The sequence below is a fragment of the Daldinia caldariorum genome (assembly GCF_022478825.1).
Source record: "Daldinia caldariorum strain CBS 122874 unplaced genomic scaffold F4812scaffold_11, whole genome shotgun sequence".
NCBI classification, from domain to species: Eukaryota; Fungi; Ascomycota; class Sordariomycetes; order Xylariales; family Hypoxylaceae; genus Daldinia; species Daldinia caldariorum.
Window position 1 is genome coordinate 261507 of NW_025953047.1, and position 27318 is coordinate 288824.

At 47.4% G+C, this 27318-nt stretch overlaps 13 protein-coding genes across 13 annotated transcripts; 8 read left to right on the forward strand and 5 right to left on the reverse strand.

Moving 5' to 3' along the window:
• Positions 1–944: 944 nt before the first annotated feature.
• Positions 945–3171, forward strand: F4812DRAFT_432432 (tannase and feruloyl esterase). The gene is made up of 3 exons (XM_047934529.1): positions 945–1692; positions 1768–2382; positions 2463–3171. Exons 1-3 carry the CDS (start codon positions 1086–1088, stop codon positions 2918–2920), a joined length of 1680 nt encoding a protein of 559 aa, XP_047789000.1. The 5' UTR covers positions 945–1085; the 3' UTR covers positions 2921–3171.
• A 273-nt stretch (positions 3172–3444) lies between these two features.
• F4812DRAFT_451647 (Thioesterase/thiol ester dehydrase-isomerase) lies at positions 3445–4683 on the forward strand (the record flags this gene model as incomplete). The annotated part of the gene is made up of 2 exons (XM_047936243.1): positions 3445–3744; positions 3865–4683. The coding sequence occupies 2 exons, from the start codon at positions 3445–3447 to the stop codon at positions 4681–4683; spliced, it is 1119 nt and encodes a 372-aa protein (XP_047789001.1).
• A 140-nt stretch (positions 4684–4823) lies between these two features.
• F4812DRAFT_61867 (FAD/NAD(P)-binding domain-containing protein) lies at positions 4824–6873 on the reverse strand. The gene is made up of 6 exons (XM_047939245.1): positions 6694–6873; positions 6501–6638; positions 5716–6439; positions 5605–5659; positions 5339–5528; positions 4824–5215 (listed from the first exon to the last, which is right to left on the reverse strand). The coding sequence occupies exons 1-6, from the start codon at positions 6751–6753 to the stop codon at positions 4964–4966; spliced, it is 1419 nt and encodes a 472-aa protein (XP_047789002.1). The 5' UTR covers positions 6754–6873; the 3' UTR covers positions 4824–4963.
• Positions 6874–8145: 1272 nt separating this feature from the next.
• Positions 8146–8710, reverse strand: F4812DRAFT_460249 (uncharacterized protein; the record flags this gene model as incomplete). The annotated part of the gene is made up of 4 exons (XM_047937668.1): positions 8146–8271; positions 8347–8394; positions 8485–8525; positions 8587–8710. The coding sequence occupies 4 exons, from the start codon at positions 8708–8710 to the stop codon at positions 8146–8148; spliced, it is 339 nt and encodes a 112-aa protein (XP_047789003.1).
• Positions 8711–9229: 519 nt separating this feature from the next.
• F4812DRAFT_465430 (putative dihydrodiol dehydrogenase) lies at positions 9230–10385 on the forward strand (the record flags this gene model as incomplete). The annotated part of the gene is made up of 3 exons (XM_047938435.1): positions 9230–9394; positions 9464–9530; positions 9590–10385. 3 exons carry the CDS (start codon positions 9230–9232, stop codon positions 10381–10383), a joined length of 1026 nt encoding a protein of 341 aa, XP_047789004.1.
• A 227-nt stretch (positions 10386–10612) lies between these two features.
• F4812DRAFT_62039 (NAD(P)-binding protein) lies at positions 10613–12381 on the reverse strand. Its single transcript, XM_047939247.1, has 3 exons — positions 12061–12381; positions 11866–11997; positions 10613–11809 (listed from the first exon to the last, which is right to left on the reverse strand). The coding sequence occupies exons 1-3, from the start codon at positions 12103–12105 to the stop codon at positions 10955–10957; spliced, it is 1032 nt and encodes a 343-aa protein (XP_047789005.1). The 5' UTR covers positions 12106–12381; the 3' UTR covers positions 10613–10954.
• A 1-nt stretch (position 12382) lies between these two features.
• Positions 12383–14305, forward strand: F4812DRAFT_61995 (uncharacterized protein). Its single transcript, XM_047939246.1, has 3 exons — positions 12383–13159; positions 13219–13690; positions 13749–14305. Exons 1-3 carry the CDS (start codon positions 12946–12948, stop codon positions 14179–14181), a joined length of 1119 nt encoding a protein of 372 aa, XP_047789006.1. The 5' UTR covers positions 12383–12945; the 3' UTR covers positions 14182–14305.
• A 1902-nt stretch (positions 14306–16207) lies between these two features.
• F4812DRAFT_460253 (uncharacterized protein) lies at positions 16208–16756 on the forward strand (the record flags this gene model as incomplete). Its single annotated transcript, XM_047937669.1, has 3 exons — positions 16208–16366; positions 16434–16621; positions 16684–16756. The coding sequence occupies 3 exons, from the start codon at positions 16208–16210 to the stop codon at positions 16754–16756; spliced, it is 420 nt and encodes a 139-aa protein (XP_047789007.1).
• A 580-nt stretch (positions 16757–17336) lies between these two features.
• Positions 17337–18047, reverse strand: F4812DRAFT_451650 (uncharacterized protein; the record flags this gene model as incomplete). The annotated part of the gene is made up of 1 exon (XM_047936244.1): positions 17337–18047. One exon carries the CDS (start codon positions 18045–18047, stop codon positions 17337–17339), a length of 711 nt encoding a protein of 236 aa, XP_047789008.1.
• A 1151-nt stretch (positions 18048–19198) lies between these two features.
• F4812DRAFT_460255 (S-adenosyl-L-methionine-dependent methyltransferase) lies at positions 19199–20847 on the forward strand (the record flags this gene model as incomplete). The annotated part of the gene is made up of 3 exons (XM_047937670.1): positions 19199–19354; positions 19466–19499; positions 19580–20847. The coding sequence occupies 3 exons, from the start codon at positions 19199–19201 to the stop codon at positions 20845–20847; spliced, it is 1458 nt and encodes a 485-aa protein (XP_047789009.1).
• A 421-nt stretch (positions 20848–21268) lies between these two features.
• On the reverse strand, positions 21269–23397 carry F4812DRAFT_62081 (DEAD-domain-containing protein). Its single transcript, XM_047939248.1, has 4 exons — positions 23122–23397; positions 21999–23039; positions 21780–21951; positions 21269–21723 (listed from the first exon to the last, which is right to left on the reverse strand). Exons 1-3 carry the CDS (start codon positions 23225–23227, stop codon positions 21893–21895), a joined length of 1206 nt encoding a protein of 401 aa, XP_047789010.1. The 5' UTR covers positions 23228–23397; the 3' UTR covers positions 21269–21723; positions 21780–21892.
• Positions 23398–23495: 98 nt separating this feature from the next.
• F4812DRAFT_432450 (uncharacterized protein) lies at positions 23496–25337 on the forward strand. The gene is made up of 2 exons (XM_047934530.1): positions 23496–23764; positions 23818–25337. Exons 1-2 carry the CDS (start codon positions 23675–23677, stop codon positions 25255–25257), a joined length of 1530 nt encoding a protein of 509 aa, XP_047789011.1. The 5' UTR covers positions 23496–23674; the 3' UTR covers positions 25258–25337.
• On the forward strand, positions 25338–27168 carry F4812DRAFT_432451 (uncharacterized protein). Its single transcript, XM_047934531.1, has 2 exons — positions 25338–25991; positions 26062–27168. The coding sequence occupies exons 1-2, from the start codon at positions 25756–25758 to the stop codon at positions 26786–26788; spliced, it is 963 nt and encodes a 320-aa protein (XP_047789012.1). The 5' UTR covers positions 25338–25755; the 3' UTR covers positions 26789–27168.
• The last annotated feature ends 150 nt before the right edge of the window (positions 27169–27318 follow it).

Below are 27318 nucleotides of genomic sequence, written 5' to 3' on the forward strand. Positions count from 1 at the left end.
GTAACATAACTAGCAGGATGCATTGCTTTGGGTAATCCCTTGAGTCATTTATTCCCATAATCCCGAACTTCTGATGCGCAGAAAGTCCCCTACGCCCCGGTACCACGAGGCCATGGATCGCGGCGTGGTGCGGAGAAAGGCTGCATAATCCAATCTCCACTTCCCCGGATTGGATCTTAGTAGGAGGTAGGGTTACATAGATAGTCGAACTCGTGCTGCAAGTGTTTTCACTAGTATGGTTTTTAGTACAACTGTTTTCAACATCCTCAGAACCCTACGCCTCGTGGTGGATTTTTCTTTTCTCTCTCACGCAGTCGGCAATACTATTACTGGACGTCATCGAACCTCAAAACTAAGCCGAGCAGCCGAGGATAACTTCAAGAATGGTACCTTGGGTAGCTACAATACTTTAGGTAGACTTGGCTTTCACGGACGAATAGAGCGAGTGAGTTCAGCTCCCCAACTAACAGACTAGAACGTCTCGTGCCGTAAGCCTCTCATCATTCTAGACCAACAACACGCCCGGATTCAGCAGGTAGAGATGAAAACTTCGAAGTTGGTTGAATTCTTTGACGTCATAGGTATTCAGATGTTTTGCAGAATCAGAGACAATGTTCTAGAGTATCTTCAACTATACAAAGAAATGCTGAAGAATGCTGTTGAATCGTAAGCCATTTTAAGTCTTACACCTGTATACGACTTCTGATTGGCCCCCTAAACTTGAAAGTAACATGCCGTCTTTAACTTGGCCTAGACTCATCTTGCATATAGCAACCCATGCTGGAGCCACCGCATAGCTGAATACTTGCCGCTACGGATGGAGCGGGTAGGTCAAGTGTTCGAACTGCCCAATGGTCCCTTACGTCAATGTCGTCTTGACGAATAATACAATGAATAGCATACGCATACATGGGGGGGTAGTATAAGCTTACAAAGAAGCTGTGTACCTAGGTCTTGTCATAGCACCCCATGATTCTAGATCTGTGTCATGCCGTCTGACTCTATAAGTATCTGCAAGCTGCTGCCAGCTATACTGAGTTACTGATCATCGGTAAGGCCACTTGAATTTTACCGGATTTACCCAAATGGTTTCTCTACTAGTTCCGGCCCTTTGGGTCCTGTTAAGCTTTTTTGCGTATCATGCTAACAGCACGCCGTATGCAGGGCGACCTCGCCAATCTGCAGGATGTACTGTAAACTATTTTCAAGGAATTGTCCCTTCCGGCATCTCGATACAGAGTGTTCAGCATGTCACTACCGGATCCTTCTCAGAGCGAGGAAATCTAGGCTATCCTACGTTTCCATCCGGGCTACCGTCGCTCTGCGCGATTATAGTCAAGAATGACACGGCAAACTACCGCTTCGGGATGTTCCTTCCAGATACCTGGAACTCGAAACTCCTCGTCATCGGGAGCTACGCGTTCCTCGGCGGCATCAACTGGCTCGACATGGGGGCCGGAGTCCAGTATGGAGTTGCTACTCTCGCTACCGACACTGGACATAACTCGGGCGCGGGAGATATGACATGGCCAACTACTAACCAGCTACGGGTCAACTGGGCCTACCAGGCATTGGAAGGTTCTATAACCCTGGGGAAGAAACTTATTCAGTCTTACTACAATGACCGGCAGATTGCGTATTCGTATTATAGCGGTTGCTCAACCGGAGGTAGACAAGGTCTCAAGCAAATCCGTAAGTAAAATTATAGCTATTCCACAATGTCAAGTCTACTTGTGGATATGGATATGTGCTTACTTATTGCTTTAGAGAGAGACCCTGACATGTTTGATGGGGCCTTAATTGGGGCCCCTGCATGGGACACGAAGAACTTGATGCCGTGGATCTCTAGGCTGGCGATGTGGAATCTCCCAGAAGATGCCGACGGGAGCATCAGTGACCAGGGCCTCTTGTCGCGGCTGCAGGCGGAGGTGTTGAAGCAATGCGACCCTCTAGATGGTATGCAAGACGGCATCGTTAGCTCGCTGTCAGCATGCAGGGAACAGTTCGACATTTCCCAGATAAGCTGTGACGTGTCGACCAACAAGACATCTTGCTGGACCCAAGCGCAGATAGAGACAGTCCAGAAGATGTACAGTGACTACATCACCGAAGATGGCGAGTTTGTGTATAAGGGATTAGACTACAGCTCCGAGGCGGAATGGGGGACGTTCCTCATGCCAGCAGCCCTGAACGACGCAAACAACGTACGAAGGAACTTCGATGCGCAATACGAACGAACGTTTATGAACTACGGGAGTCGCTGGCAGATCACTTCATATAACGACAGCGTTGTGGATGATTCCAGAGCCCGTGATAAGAAATCGGTGCAGGCCTCCGCGGATCAGTTCGACCTTGGCAGCTTCAGGGACAAAGGGAAAATCAGTACGTGTGGTCGCCTCCTCCTGAAAATGCTTGTGTCTCCTAAAATATTGGTGTGGTAATACTTACTTGTGATAACGCAGTTATGTACGGCGGGCTTGCAGACGCCACCGTGCCTGTGCAACACACGACGCTGTACTACGACAGTACGGTCGAAGCGATGGGAAACGTTGATGATTTCTTCCGATACTTCCAGATCCCAGGCATGGGTCACTGCTGGACGAGTCCCACCAGTTCCAAATACAACGTTCCGTGGATGATAGGTGGCGCCGGCCAAGCAGCGCAGGTGCCACCTTATACTGCCGGTTCTTCGGTCCCCGGCTTCAAGGACAAGGAGCATGACGCCCTGCTGGCCTTGATGGACTGGGTCGAGAACGGCAATGCTGTGTCCCAGATCATCGCGACGGGATTCAATTTCACCGATTCCACTGGGCAATCGGTTAGGGTGCATAGGCAGCGTCCCCTCTGTGCGTATCCGCGCGCAGCAACGTACGATGGCCAAGGTCTTCAGAATGACGCTTCTAGTTGGCAATGTACATGAACGCTCGCAGGCTTCAATAAAGGCACTATATCGTCCTCCTCGCAAACTGCCATCCCGGGATAAATGTGAGTTTAGGTAGGTACCTATGCTTATAAGAAGTATTATAAGCAGTATTTCAGTTTGTATCCGAGAAGGACAAGAGTATGTACATAGTATGAGGGAGGGCGAATTATATAATTACTTGAATAAGAAATAAATAGTGTAAGGAATGGTGATGAGGTAATTGAACTACCTGGTATTTTAGGTACTGTAACGTGTTATGGACGAGATGATTCAGGGGTACCAGGTATAAGATATACCGCCAACGTCACGTGACATGTGTATAAGGTAGGTAATTCGGGTATCCAGAATCCTCGGTAAGATTCTAATACGGTGTAGTTGCCTATGCCTTATCCCGAGGTTAGGAGGTACCTAGGTACCTAATATATTTCCACCTTCGAGCTGATTTTATCTCCAGCGGTGTTCTGCATCTTACGTGCTTCATCTGCCTAAATGAAATTTTTCGTATACATAGTGCGGTTATGATGCCTTCACACACGCGACTCACGGCTCAAGAACTTCTAAAGTTGGCGCCTCTTCCAGACGCGGTCGAGAATGGCCAGGTCGCAAAGCGGTATATGAGCCAACGGAGCGCGTGGTATCCAGAAGATGATATCGCGATCGCGAGCGAACTTGAGTATCCAGGATTGCAAAATAAACCTCGAAGCCGGAAAGTAGCGTACGGTGGACACGTGTACAGCCAAGCTGGAATGGCTGCATCAAAAGCCCTTGCAGATATGCAGACGTCGCAGGCCGGTGCTTCTCCAAAAGAAGTCGGCATTCATGTAAGTTGTACGAAGAAGTAGAGAGCCAGAGATTATTAGACGGATATTCAGGCCCAGCTACTCTTCACCGCCAGCCACATTAAGCCAAAAGAAAAAACCAAATTTTGCTGATAGACGTAGACTATTCATGGATACTTCTCGGAGGCCGGCCTCATAGATAGGCCTTTTATCTACACTGTAACTACTCTGGCGCCAAATCCTTCATTCCCAAACCTCCTCGTCACAGTGCGGCAGCCTCTGTCATCCAGCACCAATCCAGCCGGAGATCATTTCCCGCTCGCCGACGCCGAGCTGCCCCTCGGCCCAGCCTGCTTCAACGCCATAGTATCCTTTAGACCGGCTGTAGTCTCACAGCATGTAGCCCAGGAACTGCCAGTGCAGGCGCGGTTTGCAGACGTCCTGAGCTCGCGGGCCCCCTCGGCGTGGGACCCGGCACCGCATGTAGATATCGCCAAGACAGTAGACCTGTTTCCGATGCGAAACCCTGGCACATTCCCCGCCGTCGAGATGAGGAAGGTCGATCTCGCCTCCTTTAACGAGGGCAAGCCGCTCCACGAGCGCCGGGAGCTCATCCTATATCGGCTGCTCGCCCCTCTGCCCGCGGATAGTCCCGATTCGCACATCTGCACTCACGCGTACGAGGCGGATAGAAATGGGCTGCTTATGATAAGCAATCACGTCGGGTTCGGGTACGACTTCGGTCGTGCGGCTAGTCTGAGCTATTCGTTCGTGGTGCATGTCAATCCCGAGGACGCGGCAATGTCCTATGGCGAAAACGAGTGGTGGATCCAAGAAGCGTGCTTCCCTCGACTGGAAGCCGGGAGGGGCATCATTATGAGCAAGATCTGGAGCCCGAAAGGCGTGCACGTAGCTACGGAATATCAGGATGGCATATGCCAGCGCCAATGGAAACTAGGCGAGAGGAAGGGGAAACTATAGGTTACAACTCCTTTGGCGAAATGTCGCACAAGCTATGTATGATTCATGTACTTACGAGATTCACAGCGAGTATTGTCATTCGTATCAACCGAGAAGATAGGTATTTAATGCGTCTAGATATTATATAGGAATAGGCCAATAACAGAACGCTGCCCTAGAGCAGAGGTACATGTATAGGAGGTACCTGTCGGGCAGCAATATTTCTTCCATTAATCGCAGAATAGCTCATACCCCCATGGACTTTTACGCCCAAGAATGCTGCAGGTACTGATATAAAGTTTTAAGCCTTGAACCCAACACCACTGTCTACGCGACCCAAGCCCGAATCTTCCTCTTGTCCAATGAAGGGATTCTCGCCAACAGCCTTATCAACTTCCACATATGCGTCGTAACTAAACAACCACGATTGCGCCTGTGAGCAGCACATTCGAATTGGAAAAGGGGCATCTTTTACTTCGCTATCAATCTGCGATAATAGCAACTCATCTCGCGCGCGCTGTTTAGGGCCATCAATCATCTGGAATATTTCGCGCTAATAGTCGCCATTGTTGTTAGCGAATGTTCTTGCTAAGCTTCCCTATACTCGTAAAGGTCTGAGGAGACAATTCCGAAAGTCTTCATAGGTTTGATCGTCCTTTGAAAAGGCTGAACTCACTTGCTCTAAAGATGCCTTTGCGATGGCATCTCCTCGTGGCTTTCTAAGCTGCTCGTACATTCTCAGTGCTTTGCCGACCTGGTCCTTAGTCTGGATGTGCCCTAACAAGCGACCAAGAACAGCACCGTCCTCGATGGAGGAGTTAGCTCCTTGGCCTAGGTACGGTGCCATTGGGTGGCAAGCGTCGCCGCTTGAATAATAGGTTAGTCAGTTCCATAAGTGATATAACCGCGTGACTTCGACCGCTTTCTTGAATAAACACTCACACAAAAGCAAAGTTGGCATTGCGAGATTCATGGGTCCATCTTTGCATCTCCTTGCCTATGATTATACCATAATTAGATCCAGTACTAGAGAAAGTGTGACACGAAGCTTACGGTGCATTAACTTCCACTTCTGAACAGAACTAGTGAGCTCGAGGAACTTGTTTAAGATCGGGTCCCAGTTCTTAAAGAGAGCTCTCAATTCCTCCACCGAACCTGCGTCACGACTGACACCGCTTGGTAAGTCGTCCGGGGTTATCAGGATAAGGTTGAATTCCGTTCCTCCTCGAAGCGAGAATCCTACAACGTGCGACCTCGGGCCCATCCAGGTGTTCATATTCGGGTTGCTAACCCATTTCCTCAACTCAGGGTCCTCAATTCGATCCAGTTGTATCATTAGCCGATACGAGACATTACCAGTTGGCCTTGGGACACCCGCAAAGTCTTTGGGGAGAAATTGAGCCCGACAGAGAGACCATAGGCCGTCGGCGGCAACAACCAGATCCCCACGTATACCCGTACCGGAATGGCTTGTGATCGTTCCGGTCTCAAAGTCCACGTGTCCGTTCCTCTCTCCGAACCGAAACTGGACTCCAAGTTCCCTTGCGCGCTCATACAGTGCCTTTATGAAATCGATCCGGTGAAGCTCGACGTATGGAGCGCCGTATCTCGCTCGTATCTTCTCCTTCCAGCCATCCTCCACAACTAGAGCTTCGCCGGAATACCGACGGACGATAAAAGACGTAGGCTCCGCTGCTGAAGCCCACAGGTCGTTTGAAAGGCTCCAGCGTTGTAGGATCCGTGAAGCGTTTGGTGTAATTTGTATTCCTTGCCCTATCTATGATGGTGTAAGGGTATAAGAAAATTCTTATATAATTACCACTATATGGTTATCTCACCTCGTGAAGTCCTTCTTCTGCTTCGAATACAGTCACGTGGTGACCAGATAGTGTAGCTTCTATAGCAATTGACAGACCGCTTATGCCAGCGCCTACAACAAGGACATCTAGGCAAACAGTCGAACTAGGGGGCCCAGGCTGAAATACTCTCGTTAATAATCAATCTATCCATGCATAATTATATGTAACGTACCATTCTGAAATTGTTTCCGTGCTGCTGCCTATTGTGTGATAAAGGACTAACAATAATCATTAATGACTTCTCATAAGGGTACTTAGCCCGATACTATCGTGACACTTTAAGCATAACGACCGTAGACCAAATGGCAAGGAAAAGCTACTAAGCCAGTTACCCCAATATGCTACATTTATACCTACCTAGGGAAGATATACTTGGCCTGATCGGAGCTCCCTACTGCTATAATCCCCACCTCCCGGCTAATTAGCCCTCGGAATCTGGTGTAGTGCCGAATGCAGGCATATCCTCAGGCGCCACCTAATATCTAAAAGAATTTCACACAGGAAAGCAGATGTCCGAGTTCGTCTAAAGCCATCACGGAGAAACTCGCCTTATACAACGCTGACACTCACTCTATATACGGCATCCATCACCGGATATACCTGACATCAGATATGTATACAATAGCATATACTAATCTCCGATTTAGGTACTATTCTAGGATAGAGACCCATTAGCCTACCACGGTGGTGTAAGGGTAGAGCCGCATTACATTTTATTCCCCCGAACTGTCCTTTCAATTGAACTAGCTATGGCAGAACGAGGTTTAACATTATCCTCTCGTACGCCCGTCTTAAAAGCACTACCGCCACCATGCGTCTCTATCATAGTTGGCTCGTACTTAAGAATTAAATTGGGCTTGCCTTTCTCGGCGTGGGGACTCTCTCCATCAGTGCAAAGATCACGGCATAGGAATTACGGGCGCGGGCTTCGTGGTCTGCAAGGTCTTCTCTAACCCAGTATGATGATCTACGTAGTCCTTCGCCATGTTCCAAATTCATTAGTATAACAGGCACCTAGTAGGTACCTAGGTAGGTTTGACGTGGTATAACATTGAAGGACGCAACGATGTGAGAAAGGCTTCCATTACGGCTAGCCCGCGAAGCCTTCACGTATGCGTCAGAACCGTCTGTTGGCTGAGTCTGAGTAGCAAATATAATTCCCTAGGTACCTAGGTACAGTTTATTCGGTGTATCTCGTAGGTAAGCCCCTCGACTACTTGATAACATTCAAGGTGGAATCAGACTAGGATACCGATAAGTTGCGCGGTAGGAAAATGACTACACTCCTATAGTTATAGGGGTTCCAAGAACCTTGACAATGACAAGAACAAGAACGGAACCTTCTGCCTAGACGTTAAAACGCACCCATATCCTCTCAAGCCAAGGGGCTGGTATTAACGAATTACAGTAGCCCATTAGCAGCAGACGAGACAGAGTAAAGGAAATTGAGACGAGTTTGAATATCACGAGGAGGTGTATACGAGGAGATGTACGTAAGGTCTCATGTTAATCATTTATATACTACCCCATCATTCCCTTTGAGATAAAGCGCTCATTTGACACGGCGTATCTTATTTCATTCGTTACCTACTATCATCAAACATCATAGTGCAAAGCTGCCAACCTAGAGCTTCTTCCCCGGCAGACTATCGGTCTTCTCCTTCTTCCTGTTTATTATCTCTTCCTCCTCCCGTTGGATATCTGCGTCGGTTTTCGCGCCGCGCGAAGGCTTATGTCCGTGCATCGTGGCCTGCGGTTTCGTAAGTGTTAGCACTGATACACCAATTTAGGAGGTAGGTATCCATTTGATAGATTGTTGACGTACGCTGTATGTTGGATCATGCTTATAACGCTCTGCAACGCCATCTTGCATCTATACATACCACAGGTTAGCACCATACCAAGTAAGACAGAAGTTTATAAGTATAGGTTAGGTAGGTAGGTAGATAATTATCTAACTTACGTGTTCCTCAATCATGTTGGTCATTGCCTCGTTTTGATCCTCTACGCCCAACGTATTAGTCTCATAGGGTAGTATAAGCCGTTGATATAAGTCGAGACGTACTAGTTCTGAAGCCTTGGGCATTAATCTTATGGTGCTGTGCTTCGTTGGCAATGTCGTCTCGGCGATAGTTAGCCTGGTCGCCCTTTCCGTAGATACCAGAATACCCGATGTGGCGGCGAGACATAATGTAGATGGTTCTTTATTAGACTTAAGTTTGGGTACCTCCTTGCGATTTAGTCAATACCCCTTAAAATATTGTGAGTTAACAAGAAATCTGCGCTATGATGATATGAGCATCTCTGAACGGATCTATATAGGGGTTGTTTTGGCTGCACAGTCTGTCGTACTGTCATCCCCAGAATGTCTAACGTCATGATTGCGATACTCCTGGAGTAACCTCCCCATATAGCCTCTCGCTTAAGTCGATCTAGAAAGAAAGTTGATAAGGTAAAACCACTATTTAATGCTGATCTATCTAGACCTAGATGCTCAATTTCGAAATGTTGCAGGCGAATGATGTCATGCATCGAGATTCTGATCAAGACATAGACTCGTCTGACTCGTCGAACTTGTCAAAGTCCATCTCTAGATCCAGAAGAACTACTACCTTGATTAACAGAAACTTCACGACGATTCAGAAAAAATATAAATCGCCGTCTTTTTTTTTTAATTCACTACGAGATATTTTGCCTGCTTGCTAAATATGTGGTTACATCGGGCTTCCTCGACCGCAACCCCTTCCATTGCTCCTCTTTCCGCTCTGCTCCTATCGGTAGTTTCCATAAACGCTGCAAAACATAACGACTCAGTTCGTAATATTCATATACCTCAGATTGGGTTAGGCACTTGGCTCTCTGACAGAAAGAAGGTACCTAGAATCTATCGAAATAGAAAACACTAGGAACTTGGTTGTGAGCTCACATAATTTGATACATAGGTTTCCCATGCTGCCAAATACGCCTTGAACTCAGGATATCGCCACATTGATACCGCTCTCATCTACCGTAAGAACCATTTATACCATCCACCTTGTAGTTCATGCAATAATTAATGCGGCGCGTAGGAAATGAAGACGAAATTGGTAAAGGTATAGCTTCGGCGGGCGTTCCTCGAGACGATATTTGGGTCACAAGTAAGCTGTGGAACGAGCACCACCGCCCCAAGTATGTTGAGACGGCAATCAAGAAGTCACTATCAGACCTTGGCCTCGAGTACTTGGATCTCTATCTCATACACTGGCCAGTTGCCTTTGTCCCTGGCAAGGGTACCACGATAGACGAACAGACATCGATCATCGACACCTGGCGGGCCATGGAAGGCCTTGTGCGAGCCAACTTGACCAGGTACATCGGCATTTCCAATTTCGCCAAGAAGGACGTCGAGATGATCCTGGACATATGTACGATACGCCCATACGCCCACGAGTTTGAGACGCATCCTTACCTGCAGCAACAACAATTCGTCGATTATCACAAGGACAAGGACATAAAGGTGATCGCATACTCGCCGCTTGCAAACACGAATCCAATCTACCACAGCGGTCTCGCGCCAATCATGGAAGATCCGTTCTGGAAAGAGCTGGCTCTCAAGAAGCAGGCGACGGTCCCCCAAGTCGTGCTGGCCTGGGGCCTCCAGAGAGGCACCGTTGTGATCCCGAAGAGCGTCCACGAGGAATACATCAAGGAGAATCTCGACGCGCTGAAAATAGAGCTTACGCAGGCTGAGATGGATGCCATCCTCAAGCAAGATAAGAAGAAGAGGATGAACGACCCTGGCAAGAGCTGGGGCGTAAAGCTGTTCGTAGACTTGGACGATCCTACGGATCTGGATGAGGGCGAGAAAGGCAAGGAGCTGTGAGCGGGTTTTGATACTATGTTTCAAATAGTCTTTCAGGCCAGGTCGGCTCCAGTATCTTAGAAGCCTTTAATAACTCGTAGTAATCCTAAAAGTTTTCTCGTTGCGGTGCGTACAGTCTATTTTAGATGGCTACCCACCAATAGTACGCAATCGTCTCTGCATAAGACTCCGGGGAACAAGCCTGAGGTTAGGAGATACCCAAGTGATAGTCTACAAGAAACTGCTTGCCCAGGTGAGTACTAGGTATGAAATTAAGGCTTATTCGGGTAGCTGTCTATAGCAAATGCTCTCCTGGTAAGACTTTTTTATCGTGGCAAAGTTCTCAGATGTGATCGCATTCGTAGTACTATTCCATGGCCCCTTTTTCTTATACCTAGGAGGTACCTAAGGTAAGCAGTTGATTAAGCGCCCAGCCACTGTATACAGCAGGCGCCAGTGGTCCTTATAATTTCAATCTGTATGGGAATAATTACATTAACCGCGTCGCCATCTCTCTCTAGCATAAAAGTTGCAATCATATCCGCGTAACAGCCTCATTATCAATTACCTACATAGATAACATCCGCTGCCATCATTTGCTCTTCTGCTGAATCATACCGCTCGACCCATGTTGTTTCCCCCACTTGGTGACTTTAGTATCCATTTCCCACCTTATAAAAACCATCACCACAAGAACTATCCATCCCAACAGTGTATTCACTAATCCCTTCCAGAAGCCCCCGCGCGCAGAGCCACCCAGCACACTCGTCATCACAAGCCGAATGATGGTGCTCGTGGGCACCAGGTCCTCGCCGCTCTCGAGACCTCGGATTGCGCGGCGCGCAACCTCGTCTGGTTCGAGGATCTGGTCGCCCTCCTCGAGAGCTTTCGTCAGGTCCGTCTTGACGCGGTTTTCCTCGTCTAGTCCCTGAGTAGGCATGGTAGCGGGGAAGACGGTATGGACGCGGACGCGGGGGATATTGGGATGCGCTGCCGCGTAGAGGTTCATCTCCTGAGATAGGGAGTCCGAGAGCGCACGGATGGCGGCTTTCGAGGGGCTGTAAGGCGTAAAACCGGCAAAGCTGTAGAAGGACACAAACGAGCCGGTGAAGATGATATGACGCGCCGGTCGTGGACCCGCGTTCGGCTCCGCAGGTGTCTCGGGACTTGCCCCGTCCGGGTTAGATCGGAGCCAGGCGTTGAGTACGGCATGCGCCATGTATGCGCATGAGAAATAGTTGCTATCCATCATCGCCTGAAACTGCTCCGGCGGAGTATCGATGTATAGCGTTGGATACGCGCTACCGCTGCAACACCAGACAATATCGGGCGGCGAGCCATTGTTCCACGCGATAGCTTCAGCAACGACACGAGCGCACTCAGCGGAAGTGGTTACATCTGCAGCGATATGGTGGAAACGCTGACTTCCCGGCGTGCGAGCGCCTTGCTACACGAGAGAGTTAGCAATCCGTAAGGCAAACAAGGGAAGAGATAATGCCATACCGAAATAAAGGCGACGCCTTCTTGAAGCTTGGTTTCGTTACGTGCGACAATGATAACATTGGCGCCTTTTTCTGCCAATTGGCGGGCGGCGTTCAAGCCAAGGCCTCTAGAACCACCGGTGATAAGAATAGTCTGGGAACAATTGTTAGATGATGGCAAGTAATGAGGCAAGGAGTTTCGAGGAGAAAATCATACTCGTCCTTCGACGGGGAACTCATTCCGAGATAGAAACGAGCCCATCTTATTTTTTACTCACGGCTCTAGATTTATCTACATTAATTGATGACTTTGTAAATAATGTCGAAGTTGAAAGTGCCAATGTTTTCTTTTCTTTTATTTTTATTTTTTTTTGTATTAGAAAATTGCAGAAAGGGGGGACGATGAGCTTCAGTTGGATTTCTCCCTGGTGTTTGCTGATTCCATTTTTATTTGGGGTTATGGCCAATTAGGCTTGTCATTTCTAAATTAATCTCAGGTACAAAAGCCTGCACAGGGATTTCCCAACACCTACGATTTATTCCTCCAGCCGTCGATACTACCTTACCTATCTGTAACCTACCCACGTGTACATAGTAGTATTTGTTAAATACACTATCCCTTTCTGAAGACGCGTACCTAGTCAGTATCACAAAATCTCGTCAACCGACTCGCTATTCTATTCCAAACTCAGGATATTGTAATATGTTCCACGAGAAGGTTTTTTTTTTGAAAAAAATAAAAATAAAAATAAAAATAAGGAGGGGAATATCGAATATAGCATCGTACCACCCCGGCTTTTTGCTTTTTTTATCCATTGGGCAGCAGCTGTTAAAAGTTCGACATGGTACGTGATATTTGGGAGCGATGTGACGTTCTCGCTTACATCCCACAACTTGCTACCCCTCAGTCGCTCGCGATGGCGTTGAATGGGTCTAGCTTCGCAGCTGTGCCACAAACCCTGCCTTATCACTACTCTTGGAATTCTCGGTGTCCTACATATAAGTAGCATCTCAATTAAAAAGGGCTATACCTGTCGACGGTTGCGCCGGGTTCCCGGGTTCTTCTCGTCAATGTTGATCATAGCTTACGCCTACCGAGATCATGGCCCCTAACTTCGCGGCCATAGCAGCAGCGGAGCAAAGCACCCAAGATGCGACATTAGCTGTTAGCGGACTTGTTATCGCTCTGGCTGTTATATCGGTCGTCTTGCGATTCTACACCCGGAAGCTCACTCGCATAGGCTTGGGAGCAGATGACTGGTTAATTCTGGTCGCCGTCATTGCAACCCTTGTGACAGCCGCGCTTCTCCTCTATGGTATGAGATAGCTACCTTACCTATCTACTTAAGGTGTATTCTCTTAACAACTATAATAGGCAACAGCTTCGACCCCCTCGGCCTCTGGGTCTCGGAAAATACTGACCCGGACTACGTTTATACACCTGAAGACATTCTCTACCTCAAGGTTTCATTCGTTAGTTCCGTCCTGTATTTTACTATTGCCGGCGCCACGAAGCTAGGAATACTGCTCATGTACTATCGCATATTCTCTGTTAGTACGGCCTTTCGCTACCAACTATTCTTAGCTGTGTCGTTGGTCATCGGATGGTGGGTTGGCTGCACCGTAGCTACGTTGACGAACTGTATCCCCCTCGAATGGAGCTGGAACAACAGCTTGGCCGACCCAAGATACTGCTTTAACTACAATGTCTTCTGGATGGCCTCGGGAGCGTGCGAGATATTTCTTGATGTGTTAATTTTGACGTTACCTATCAGCACTGTCGTAAGAATGCGTCTATCAACCCAGCGAAAAATCACCATCTCGATTATCTTTCTACTGGGCGGGTTGTATGTTACTTCCCTGATGGTATTTATTTTATGAAACTCATACTAACATGTCTCATAGTACTATTATAACCGGTCTAGTTAAAGTTATTCTTGGATACCCACCTAATAGCCGTGTTCCTTCATACTCGAATACCGAAGTGTGGACGACTGTACACGCCGGCCTGGCCATCGTATGTGCTAGCTTACCTATATTCAGACCCTTGGTCAGGCGTATTTCCGAGTTATCGCTAGTCTCGAAGGCCTCGAACATATTTTCTCTCCGGCGCTCTTCGAGGCCACCAACCCCTCTGGATCTGGAGACGATCTCTGAATTGTCCAGCTATCAGAACACAACGACGAGAGACCAGTACCCAGGCCCGACGCATGAGGATGAGCAGCGGGTGTTCCTTAGTTTGCCCGAAATTGAGGCAATGCAGAACAGGTCGAGCTTTTATCCTCCTACCTGGCTTGAGCCGCTAGCTAAAGCAGATTTGTCGTCGACTAATAAATAATTATTAGCTTCTGCCTCACCTATTGCTGTTTCATATCTATTTGTAGTTGATTGTGCCATGCAGCGACGAACCTCTTCCAAGTATTAATTACGATTAGACATCAGATCCTCTTCGCGCTATTGGTCTCTTGCTTCGTAATGTTGACGCCACTACATGCGGTTCCACCAACGGTAATAGGCTTCCAAACCTCTTATACCGTGCATCCCGCTTTCAGAACTACGGAAATCGTGTATGGCATCGGAATATCATGGTAAGACAAGCTACTGTCTCCATACGGACTAATAGGCAAGCAAGCATCATCGCCATTCACGGTATTGGTTCCAACCCGGATAGCGCTTTTCTTGCGTCATGGCAATCCTGCTCGGCCTATTTTCACGCCCCATCGTTCGTCCTGCGCGCGCGCTCAAAGGGACATAGTGAAAATCTAGAAGAAAAAAGGGTCCGGCAAGAAAGTTTATGGCAAAGATGACAGAGATGAAGTAATTATAGAAGACTTACTGTCGATATTAAGGCCGATTAATGAGGAGGGTGATATGCGGCTCTCAACATTGCCCGATAAAAGGGTTTTGGGGGGTTTGGGGGGGTTGGAGGAGGGGTTGGATCATGGTTAAATATAAACGAAAATGGCTTTATGTCCTCGTGCCAACAGTATAGGCACAGTTGCATACCTCTCCACTTATACCAACGAACCAAAATCTCTGAAAGGCTAGGTGATTTTGAAGAATTGTAAATATTAAGTTTTAAAGACATACCTTAACGAATAGAACAGTTGGCACATCGTACGAGAAGAATCAAATGTTAGGTACCAGCTCAGTTGTTTTTACCTTCTACCCCTCACAGTGTGGGCTTGGTTCTTCATCTTCAAAGTATCCCTGCATGTTGGATCAGTAGTCACGTGTTCGCGTGATTACGTACGTTGGGGCTAAGGCCACTAGGGCCGTGCCCCACGTATAGAGATTTCTCCCACCTTATGTAATTATATAATAACACCAAGAAGTTACACAAATTAAGATCATCGGCTATTTCGTATTACATCGTTTCTCGTCTCTCGTATCGTTTCGTCTCGTTTTATTTCCTTACGTCATTTCCTTGTTATTTCATTTCTTATACCATTTCCGTACTAGTACCGAGTCTACCGACACTGTATCTACTGTGTTTATGCCAGGTAGGTGTATTCTTGAAGTTGATTGTTAAGAATCTGTATTAAATTTACTCTAGACTATGGTTACTTTAAGTATATAGGCAAGTACCTAATGTAGATCACTATAGTCTAGATTAATGTTCTAATATATAAGGCACCTTATATATAAATTTTTATTGTTATTAGTTACGCTTCGTTTCCATCATGTTTCCGTCAAATACGCCTTGCCCAGCACATAACCTCGAAACAGGGATTACAGCTGCTTCTTTAGTGTCAATTAACAACCTCCTCTTATAGCCAACGAGGTCGACCAGCGCAGTCCTACCGACAGTTTTACCTATAACGCATTTCATTAATCACGCTGTCGTGACGTAATGTATTGCCCAAATTCCCAACCTCATTCGGCACCTTTCGCCCTGTCAAAGCTTCAAAGGTCTTGGCGGCCAGATCTCTGGTGCATTAGCGCCCGGAACTTGCGGTGAAGTACACATTTCTAGGGCCTTAATAGGTCACTGACAGTCCTCCCCCTGCAGGCTCTAAAATCAAGAAATGGAGTCAGCGGCGGTTGACGTGTAAGTCGCATAACCTTACGGTTTAGGTCCAGGTCCAGGTCCAGGTAAAATATCAAAGACGCAATGCGAGCCAGCCTCGAGAAAGCCGTGATCCGATCTGACGAGACGGGCATATGAGGAGGTTTTGGCCAATATATATATTAAAGCCGCCCTGCTGCTCGTGTCCCTTTACCGCTAAATCTCTTGTTAATCCTCCAAGCTTTTCTCAGAAACCATCACCTCTTGGCTGCCCCGCGATCAAATCGTAGTACCCAGATCTACTTCTATCAAATAAAAGCTTAAGCGAACAACACAACGAATAATATTATCGGAAATGGCTCGAACAGACGGATCGCGTGCTTCGCTCCCTCCATTTTTCCTCATTAGCAATGCGCTGGTCTGGATATCCGCTGTCATTGTGATGGGTATTGTTTCCTACTTCATCTCCCAAAGCAACTATATCCCAGGCCGTATCATCTACGAGGAAGTTATTGTAAGTGCTACTTACCAACCTGACAAAAGCCCCAGATCCGAATTAGCTAACAAGAATTGTTTCCTAGTCCGTCCTTACTGTCGCATTCTTCCTGGTCTCTTTCGTCATTGGCTCTTATCCCGGCTCTCTCCTATTATTCAATGTTATATTCTCTTACCTCTGGTTGGTCGCGGTTGTCTTTACGGCTGAGGATTGGTCGTCCGAGTACGCTGGCGCCCTTGCCCATACCGTCGAGGCCTTCAGCTTTATCGCCTTGTAAGTACCTAATACATGCCATTTAAATTAAGTTACAGGATCGTCGCTAACTTATGGCCTAGCTTCTTCTCGTTCTTCAATGTAGTCTTCGACTGGCAGTACGGCTACCGTGGACACGTGCGCAGCGCTGTATAAGCCACTAATTCGAAACGGTTAATGAGACACGAGAGGCGGTTTTATGAATAATGTATGGGAATGATTGAATTGACAACTTTAATGAGTAAGGGTACACGGCTTAGGAAAGGAGAGTCGAAACGGGTGGATCTTAGTAAGAGTCGATTGTGCACACGAATTAACGACTTGACGACTATATTTACTTTAAAAAAATGAACTATATTACACTCAGCTACTCAGTTCTAATAGAAGCAGTTACGCTTTCCTCGAGTCGCAAATGAAATGGACTATGGTATGCAACATCTTACCAATGGTGATAAAAGACGAAAGAGGGCGATCAACTTGAACAATGGATACACCAAACATTGTCACTGGCTACCTAGGTAGATAACCAATATCATGTACGCGTTTAAAATCTATAGTATGACTGTTGAAATCGAATTATTGTACTCTTTACTTTCTACCATATCCATACCCCAAAACATAGGCACGTCCTTAAGCGGTGTGTAAACCATGCAGGCAAAAGGAGCAAACGCATCTATACTTGTAGTTTAGTAGGGGTTTTTTTTACTGCAGTCCTTACAACATTCTTGAGAAGATACTAGTGGTCATGAAAACTAGTTGAATCTATCTGCCGTCCGCGCATACTTCTAAGCTTTCTGGTCCCAGGGCTAGAGGGAACTAGTTCTTGAATCATAGCTTCGTAGCATGGAGTAGGTTGAACGGGTCTATGAGGAAACTCAGGTGCGTCGATACGAGGGGTTCTCCTGGCCTCCACCTTTTGGATAGGGGGGCAAGCATAATGGAAGTCGCTATTAGTCGGCTTCTCGTCATGGGAGTCATCAAGGCTTGGGATCCAACTATCAATGTCTGGAAAGTCCAAGTCGTAAGTCTCTGCCCACATACCACCTTTCCGTTTCTCATCTCGAACTTTCTGGTCTACCACCGCCGCAAAGGAAAGAGCTTGTTCCGAAGCCTTACGGTCAGCGGGCCCATTGCCGAGCGTCTTCGACGCGCGTCGGTACGCGTTTTGGGCCTCTTGGTATTTCTTCATGATCCATAGGACGTGGCCCTTGTAGAGGTAGCAGGTCGCAAGGGGGGGATACTCACAGACACCCGGGTCGCTAGCGATAATCAAGGCGTCCTGCACCGCAAAGAAAGCATCGTCCAGGTCAAACTCGGACGGGCTCTTCCGGTATTTGTCGAGCAGGGCGCGGCAAGTCCGAAGAAGCGATCTTACATGCTCCGTATTATCAGCTTTGTCACTCATCGAGAAGCCGATGTTTAACATCTTTACGTTAACCCCGGCCATGTCTCTAAGATCGTTAGGTTACCTGGTAATAATGTTTCCTGCTAGTATAAGACGCTTATACAGATGAGTTGAAGTAATAACCTAGGTACCTAATAAGTGTTTGCTTTACCCTTATATATCGGATTGATAGCATTGTTCTGCGGGTCTGCTTTATTCTATTGTCTCAATACCTCGTGATTGTTCCTTTCATAGCACGAAGGAAGACTACAATAGAATAAAGGCAAATAAAAATAAACAGAATTTTCCTCCCCTATACTGGTTTCCTTATTCTTCTAAATTCTATCCTTCATTTGAATACAATGCCATAGTGTCTCAATAGGGGGTGGGTTCATTGTAGGCAAACTGAAGAACACTTGGACATTCGGGCTTGAGACTGCGGGTGCTTGTATGGATATTTGTTTTTAGGACCTTTGTTCAGCGGTGATGGCGGGAAACTCGAATAGATGACGAATCCGATAACAACCTAACCCAAGTGGCGCATTACATCTGAAATTTCTAAAATCTAGAATGAAGATACCCGAGAGCTCGATCCGACCGCCAAGCAATCTGTGATACCCTCGTACGCACAGTAGTTTCGCACGTAAAGGGGATGCCAAGGCGGCGCGGATGGTTGGGGAATAGGTATGCTTGACTGTACTCAACGGAACGGTCCGCGTAACCGTCCTTTGCTCCCCATCTTTCCTAATAGGTAACCCTTCTGGGCAATCAGTTCCCTTGTTCGGTCGAGGAACGCCCCTAAACCACTAAAATTCCCCGTGGGAACCCTATACTCTGCTTGCCATAGTACCAATGGACGTATCTCCAATGATTAACTCCGCGCTCCGAGAGACCGGGTGGCCAAAGGGTTCAGATAACGAACTTGTGCGACATGCATAAGGGTACCTAAGGTAGGCATGGATGGTAGGATAATAACCCTGTGCGGCTTTTATAAGTCTAGACTGTATCTCATGCATCCAATAATGGCGCCCTTGGATACCAGGTACCTCAGACATCCAACCTAGATATCTACCACCCAAAGATTGGGGTTCCGGTACATACTTAGAAACTCAACAATCACAGAGCTGGTAAAATAAATAAACAATAAAGCATCTCTATTTCACTTCTTCCTTATCCAGCTAAATACCTGCATATCAGTTCTGATGGGTGACCAAATGACAGTTACCGCCCTGGCGGATATCATCAGGACGCAAGCTGAGATCCTCGAGACCAGCCTGCCGCGCCACGCTTACACGGACTATCATGGCGATAAAAGCCTCAGCATCGCGAGGTCGAAACTTCTCGAGGCCTGCGATAAGCTGAACCATCTGGTAACCGGTCCTATTGAATGGTTAGTGCATAGGAGGGAAAACTGCTAAATATTTCTTTAAATACCTAACATACCTTAGGTATCTAGAACCACATTACTGACTTATTCTTAGTACGTTCTCAACAAAAGTCCTACGGCTTCTCAAAGTCTGATATTTATTCCCTCAAGGGGGAATACACCCCTAAAAGAGAAAAAAGAAAAAGAAAAGAAACTAACCCTTCAGCAGATGTAATGGGCATCGCGCAGGGCCACCGCGTCCACGCCGCGCTGCAGTACGTCTGCCACTTCCGGCTAGCCTCCTTCGTGCCGGCGGACGGCACGCCCATCACGTACGCGGACCTGGCGCGGGCCGCGGGCGTCGACACCTCGCAGTGCACGCGGGTGCTGCAGCTGCTCATGACGTACCACATCTTCCGCGAGCCGGGCACCCGCATCGTCGCGCACAACCGCAACTCCCGCGTCCTGCTCGACGACGACACCGGCGCCGCCGTCGAGTGGCTCACCCAGGAGTCCCTACGCTCGAGCGCCTTCTTCACCGAGACCCGGGCCGTGAGCCGCCGGTGGTCGACCGGCACCGCCGGTAGTAACGACATGGCCGCCGCCGCTGCCGCCCCGGCTACGATCCAGGGCGTGATGAGCAGCGCTCAGCAGCGCACCGCGCTGGACCTCGCGTGCGCGGGCATCGAGCAGCCGGCGGTCGGGTTCCTCGCGCAGCAGCGCATGAACGCGGAGACGTCGATGAAGGCGGAGCGGTACGCGCGGGCGATGGCAGGGATGGCCAAGCGGCGACAGCTCAGCGTGGAGCACCTGGTGTCAGGGTACGAATGGGGCGAGCTTCCGGCGGGGACGACGGTGGTCGACGTGGGTGGGGGCAACGGGCACTGTTCCCGAGCGATCGCGGCGTGCAACCCCTCGCTGAGCTTCGTGGTGCAGGACTCGAACACGGCTCTGCTAAACTCAGAGGTGGACGCCGACGACAACGCCGACGATGACGACGACGACGACGACGAGTCAGGGGATCGCCTGAAGTTCATGGCATACGACTTCTTCAAGCCGCAGACCGTGGCCGGGGACGTGTATCTCCTGCGGCGCATATTGCACCACTACTCGGACCAGGACGCGGTGCGCATCTTGCAGGCGCAGCTGTGCGGCGCGAGGAGCAAGCCGGAGGCGCGGATCGTGGTTATGGATAACATCGCGATACACAGCGGGACGCTGAGCACGCTTGAGGAACGCAAAACCAGGTATGATCCCGTCTGGACCTTGGGTATTTTAACCCATTCATTCTACGACGTCCCCCTACTAATATTCATTCGCCCCTTCCTTAGGACCCTTGACATCGCGATGATGGCTCTGTTCAATAGCGTGGAGCGTAGTCTCGACGGCTGGAAAGAACTATTCAAGATGGCTGATCCCAAGCTGAAGCTCGTCAAAGTCACGAAGCCGCTTGGGAGCGCCCTGGCTGTGATGGAGCTCCGACTGGATCAGACTTGATCAGCCTGAACCTTTCATATAACCTTGCTTCCTTTATATTCACAAGTCTTCACGTGTTGTTTCAGCGTATCTGGCTATTGGTGGGAGTTATGGATGTCTACGTTCTCGAGGTCGGAAATGGGGGCAACAGAGAAGGTTCTTCGTACTCGATACTGGAGCGAACAATTATATATATATTGTCATTGGTAAGGCTCAGATTGGTTTTTGCTTTCTATTAATATCTACCCCTATGTTAACAGTTAAGTGACTAATGCTTGACTCTAATACACCTGAATGTCAACTACTGTAACCCCTACTTACCTAAGCTTGCTATTGACTATTGACACAGTCGAGTTTCCATGAAATGTCCTGGCATAGCTTATCCTACTTGCTCATTAATAACTGCATGCAAGATGTAGCTGCGTCACCACAATAGACACCTTATTGTGTACGTGCTTGATGTGAAAAGAACTCAGAATGTTATCCTAAGACTCTTGAACTTAGGGAATTAGATGCGAGTAGAATCGTTAGTCTCATTGCCCATGAGTTAAACCTTGTTAGGAATGTCGATTAGTCGGGCAACCGTATACGACTAAGAGAATAATCGGGCAATAGCATATAAACTACAATCTTCACCACATTATGACAACCAAGGTCGGTATAGCTGACCATGGGTTAGTAGCTAACGTTAGCATCGTCTCGGCTCGTACTATGCTATTGTACGATGTTTTCTCAGAGGCTCAGTCAATTTGGCTATTGAGCCCTCAAACCTCGGAATTCAAAGTGTTCATACGCACATATACGCAGAAAACTAGAAGGTCCTGCGACGGGAATGGTAGCTCGAGATCTGTAAATAGCATCGAATTCAGCGAGTAGTGCGAAAATTGAGATATGGCGCTACGTATGCAAGTTAGTTCAAGCGTACGGTGATGATCCTAAGTTTAAGAACTTACTTCTAGACAACATGCCCATTTCCTCCCACGACCAAAACACTCTTTTAACCTCGTTTGATTAATCTGCTGTACGATAGCATCAGTTCCTAGCGGAATCGCTCATTGGGGAGCAATTAAGTAATGAGATCCGCCACGTTCATTGGCATCTCATCAATTTGGGTCGAGTAGTACACTTGTCAACCGTTAGCATGGTACAATATTCGGTAGGGCGATACTCACATTCGATATCTCTTAAGATTCGAACGTCTTCGCTGGTGACGAAGTTGATTGCGACACCCTTCCTGCCAAAACGGCCGCTTCGACCAATACGGTGGATGTAGTTCTCTCGGTTGCTGGGCAAATCGTAGTTAATTACCAAACTGACTTGTTGGACGTCGATACCACGGGCCCAAACATCTGTCGATATCAAAACTCTGCTATTGCCTTGTCTGAAGTCTTGCATAATACTGTCTCGTTCCTTCTGGGGCATGTCTCCATGCATGCTGCTGACGGTAAAGTTGGCTTCGCGCATCTTGTCAGTCAGCCAATCCACCTTTCGCCGGGTATTACAGAAGATAACTGCTTGAGTAATGGTAAGAGTATCGTAAAGATCGCAGAGCGTATCGAACTTCCAGTCTTCTTTCTCGACAGCGATAAAGTACTGCTTGAGGCCTTCAAGCGTCAACTCGTCACGCTTAACAAGAATACGAACAGGGTCGGTCATAAACTTAGTCGTCATGTCTAGGACATCGTAAGGGAGGGTAGCTGAGACAACGACTACCTGAGTTGCCGGGGGTAGGTATCGATAAACATCGTAGATCTGCTCTCGGAAACCTTGGTTGAGTAATTCATCGGCCTCGTCGAGTACAAGCATCTTGATTTGGCGGGTTCGCAGGTGACGGCGGCGAATCATGTCGGCCACACGACCAGGGGTGCCGGAGACAATATGCTGACCATAGTCGAGTTTTCGAATATCCTCTCCAACGTTGGTCCCGCCGATACAAGCATGGCATTGGACATTCATATAGTCACCCAGTGCCATGACGACGGACTGGATCTGAGTAGCGAGTTCGCGGGTCGGTGAAAGGACGAGGGCTTGGGTCTCGCGAATCGCGGTATCGATGACCTGAAGCATAGAAATAGAAAATGTGGCAGTTTTTCCAGTACCAGATTGTGCCTGGGCGATGGTATCACGTCCTTTGCAGATCTGGACGATAGCTCGAGATTGGACGGCAGAGGGGGATTCGTAACCATATGCGTAGATACCACGAAGAAGGTTTTCTGCATTATATAGGACAGCGGTTAGTATATTTTTCGAAAGAATGATATGATGTCAAGTCAGATAGATAGATAATAGTCTTACCCTTCAATGACATAGACTCAAAGGTCGGGTGTACCGTGACCTCTTTGGAAGTGGAAAATTCCATCTTCTCGTCGGCGCGACGATCAATACCACCTCCTTCCGCCATGATGAATCCGGAGTGTGAAGTAAATCTAGTCGCGTCTTAAGTAATAATTAGATGATAACCGAGTCTCGTTGGATATTTGGGTTGAGTGGGATTCTGTGTGAGGAGAGGCAAAGATAATAGATGAATTTCGCGGTTGAAAAAGTTGGGTTTGAATTAAAGAGGTAGTTAACTAATTAGAGGTAACTAGGTACATGTATGCTAGAGAATTTTATGGAGCCTGGCGCGATCTGTGGCTAACCCACTAAAACCCGCTAACTTAATGTACCTAAGCTGCTAAGCTAGTACTGTGGCAACTCAGCCTCATCATTATTACTATCATTTTCCCATCTTCACTTTCAAATTACATTCTCGTCTTTTCTCTTAATATTTGTTTTCTTAATCTGAAGGGTCAGTCCAATTACAACAACACAACCTGTATTAAGTATAGCTGAGGTCTCCTGAGTTAAGATGCTATTAGAAGAGCAAAGGTTCTTACATGAAGACCTAGAACGTCTCGAACAGGGCATCGCGGATCGAATTGGCGATGAACCCAAACATGTTAGTTTCTTAGATCTACATATACCATATTTCTTGCTAACTATGAATTCCAGATACGGGATCGCCTAGCGCGAGACCATCAAATAGCACAATTTCTCGACCGCATATCGTCGCAGTCTACAAAGCTCTTGTCTATCTATCGCGATGCGGATGGATCGAGATCGCGCGAGATCCAACAGATTGGCAGCGGTGATCCGATGGAGGAGTTCTATAAGCAGCTGGCTGATATCAAGAGGTTCCATGCGAAGTATCCTAACGAGCCTGTCGAAAACCTTGAGCGCGCGTATCGACCTAAAAAGGGACCCGATGCCGAAGCCGAACCCAGCATCGTGGATACCATGTTCACCGGCGAGGAGGCGTTTGGCCGTTTCTTCGATCTACACGCCTGCCACGAGATGTACCTAAACCTTCCCAATGCGAAAAGATTAAATTACCTCCAATACCTGGACTCGTTCGACAACTTCGTTCCTGGTGCTGGCGGGGTGAAAAGATCTGAGAAGATGACTGACCAATATTTCAAGTATGTTGGTCACCTGGCTGTAGACCTCGAGACGTTTATGAGGAAGACAAGACCGCTAGAAAACGTTGATAAGGTGATTGCCGATTTCGACAAAGAATTTGATTCCGCATGGGAACGGGATGAAATTGCGGATTGGAAGAAGGAGGAGCAGAATGGAAAGTCCAACGGTGCTGCGAAGCAGGCGTCCACAGCCGAAGCAGTATGGTGTGACGACTGCGAAAGAGAGTTCAAGAATGAGAACGTATACAAAGGCCATCTTTCGGGCAAGAAACATGTCCGAGCAGCAGCGGAGCGCGCACAGAGACTTCAAAGCGCATCCCAAGAAAACGGAGACGAACCTAACCATGCCAACAAAGGAAATAATTCAACGCATCGACTAAAAGAGCGGGCCATTGCAGAAAGGGAATTCAGAGTTAAGCGTCTTGCTAGCGCAATGAGCACCGAACGAAGCGATACTAGAGTTAACGTGGAACGGAAGCAAGGCATGACGGAACGTGAGAGGCAACAAGAATTAGAGAACTTATTCAACACCATAACCACCGCGTCGAATAGCAGGGATGCTGAAGATGGAGAGGATAACGATGACGAGGACAAGATTTACAACCCACTCAAGCTGCCACTCGCTTGGGATGGTAAACCTATCCCATTCTGGCTATATAAGCTTCACGGTCTTGGTGTCGAGTTTCCCTGCGAGATCTGTGGTAACTTTGTGTATATGGGAAGGAGGGCTTTCGACAAGCACTTTAACGAGACACGCCATATCTATGGTCTAAAATGTTTAGGCATTACAAACACCAGCCTCTTCCGAGACATTACGGGAATTGACGAAGCATTAAGGTTATGGGAGAAGATACAGAAGGACAAGCGTAAGGATAAAGTGGATGACGGGAGCGTTGTCCAGATGGAAGATGCCGAAGGCAATGTTATGCCGGAGAAGGTCTACTATGATTTGCAAAAGCAGGGTCTGCTGTAAAGAGGCTTATGTACCTACTTACGTCGTATTGCGTACTGTATAATGAATAATACCAAACTGCTTTTCGAAATACTATGCGGCCGGGAGATATTGGTTGATATGTATGTATTATTTCATGATTTATCGATAACTAAATACATGGGATTTTAGGAGGCTCCTAATTCCACCTGGGCAACCCCACATAACACCCCACTACGTTAACGTTAAACCTTAACATTAGGTAAATCTACATAGTATAATACAGTACGCTTATGTTGCTTGTGACGTCTTACACGGTTCAATAATGTAAATAACACAGAACTAAAACAATCTTTGGAACAACACCTTGGTCAGTGTCAGTAGCGATGGGAGAGATAACTAAACACACCAAAATCATTTATTATTGAAACTCACCTCTCATATTAGAAATGGAATCGGCTTCTTGCAGCGGGTACATATCTCATCTCACTACTAGAAAATCTCAGACTTACTCTTAAGACGCGCCAAATCGTAAAGAAAATGTCCATCCTAGCGAAGCCCATCCCCCCATTATATACCGTATATATCCTACGATCGACCATCCGCAAAAGCTCATTATATATTGGTTCAACACCTAATCCACCTCGACGGCTTAAACAACACAACGGCGTAGTCAAAGGTGGCGCCGCACGCACATCAAGAAACAAGTTGAGGCCATGGGAGATGGTTGGCCTTGTATCAGGCTTCCCTGGAATGGTAACCGCTTTAAAATTTGAGTATGCCATCTCAGCTGACCAGTCGTTACATTTTCCTTATATGTACCTAGGTAAGCTGACTGTTCCATAGATGGGCCCTCAACAATCCCCACATGTCACTGCATATTCCATCCACATCTCGGATTACCACCGCAGCGGGTAGGAAACGAAACGGCCGTCCTAGACGCCCTCGGCATAACCTGACATCTATACTATCGAACCTACATCTTCTCCTTCGGGTCCCTAGTTTCGCAAGATTGCCTTTAAATGTCCACTTCTTTGTACTCGAGGCTTACGAAGTGTGGCAAGAATGGTGCAATACCGTAGATGAACCTCTCCGGGATACCATTGGGGTGCTAACTGATTTCGAGACGATGGGCACAAGTCCGGGAGATGGTGAAAGTGCCGATACCAAGGACGAGCCAGAGCAGCCTCGGGGTATTCATGCTCTCCCGCTTGACTACGCTCCGATGAAGGATTATGTGACCAAGACAAAGTCGATCTACAACTTTGAGAGAGAAGGTAATTGCATAATATGTCAGGAACACCTTGATCCTGGAAAGGGCCTCTATGCAACATGTTCAAACATAGATTGCGAGGGCACGGGGCATCTAACATGCTGGAGCAAACATATGCTTGAAAAGGAGGCCGGTGAAAACATCATACCTATATCTGGACACTGTCCAGAATGCAAAGGTGAAGTAGCATGGGGTGATCTCATGAAGGAGATGAGTTTAAGAATAAGAGGGTCAAAAGAGGTCGAGAAGTTGCTTAAGAAACCTAGAAAACGAAAAGCGCGAGCCGAGTCGGAAATATAAGCCTATAGTTTTTTTTGATTAGTTAGAAAGACTTCATTGGGTTTCTCAATTCTTATAGCAAGGTGCTTAATGTAGTATAATTACGTATGCCAGGTAGGTGATAGGTAGGTACCTACCTGGATCTAGGGTAAAACTCCGACTTCGTATTTCCTATCTCTTTTCATTTATTTACCAAGTGGCTAAAAATATTATTGATGCATATCATATACCTGATGTAACAAGTTTGAGTGCGTGCGTACGACATGAACAAGGTAATGAATAGATAACCTCTCCCCGATGGGTATCGATGTCATGTCGAGGCATGCTATCCCCCGCAAAAAAAAAAAAAAAAAAAAAAAAAAAAAAGCAGACCCCCCTTTTACCCTTTTTATAGTGACGAGACCCAAAACTGTCCGCTACTCGGCTACGCTGGACCTTTCCCATCTGTGAGTGCTCGCATGGTGTTCCCGTCATGCAGGGCAAGGATACGAAGCCCATTTTTTCAAACGTCACTCGTCTATTATTGGTTCGTTAGACGACTCATTGGTCCT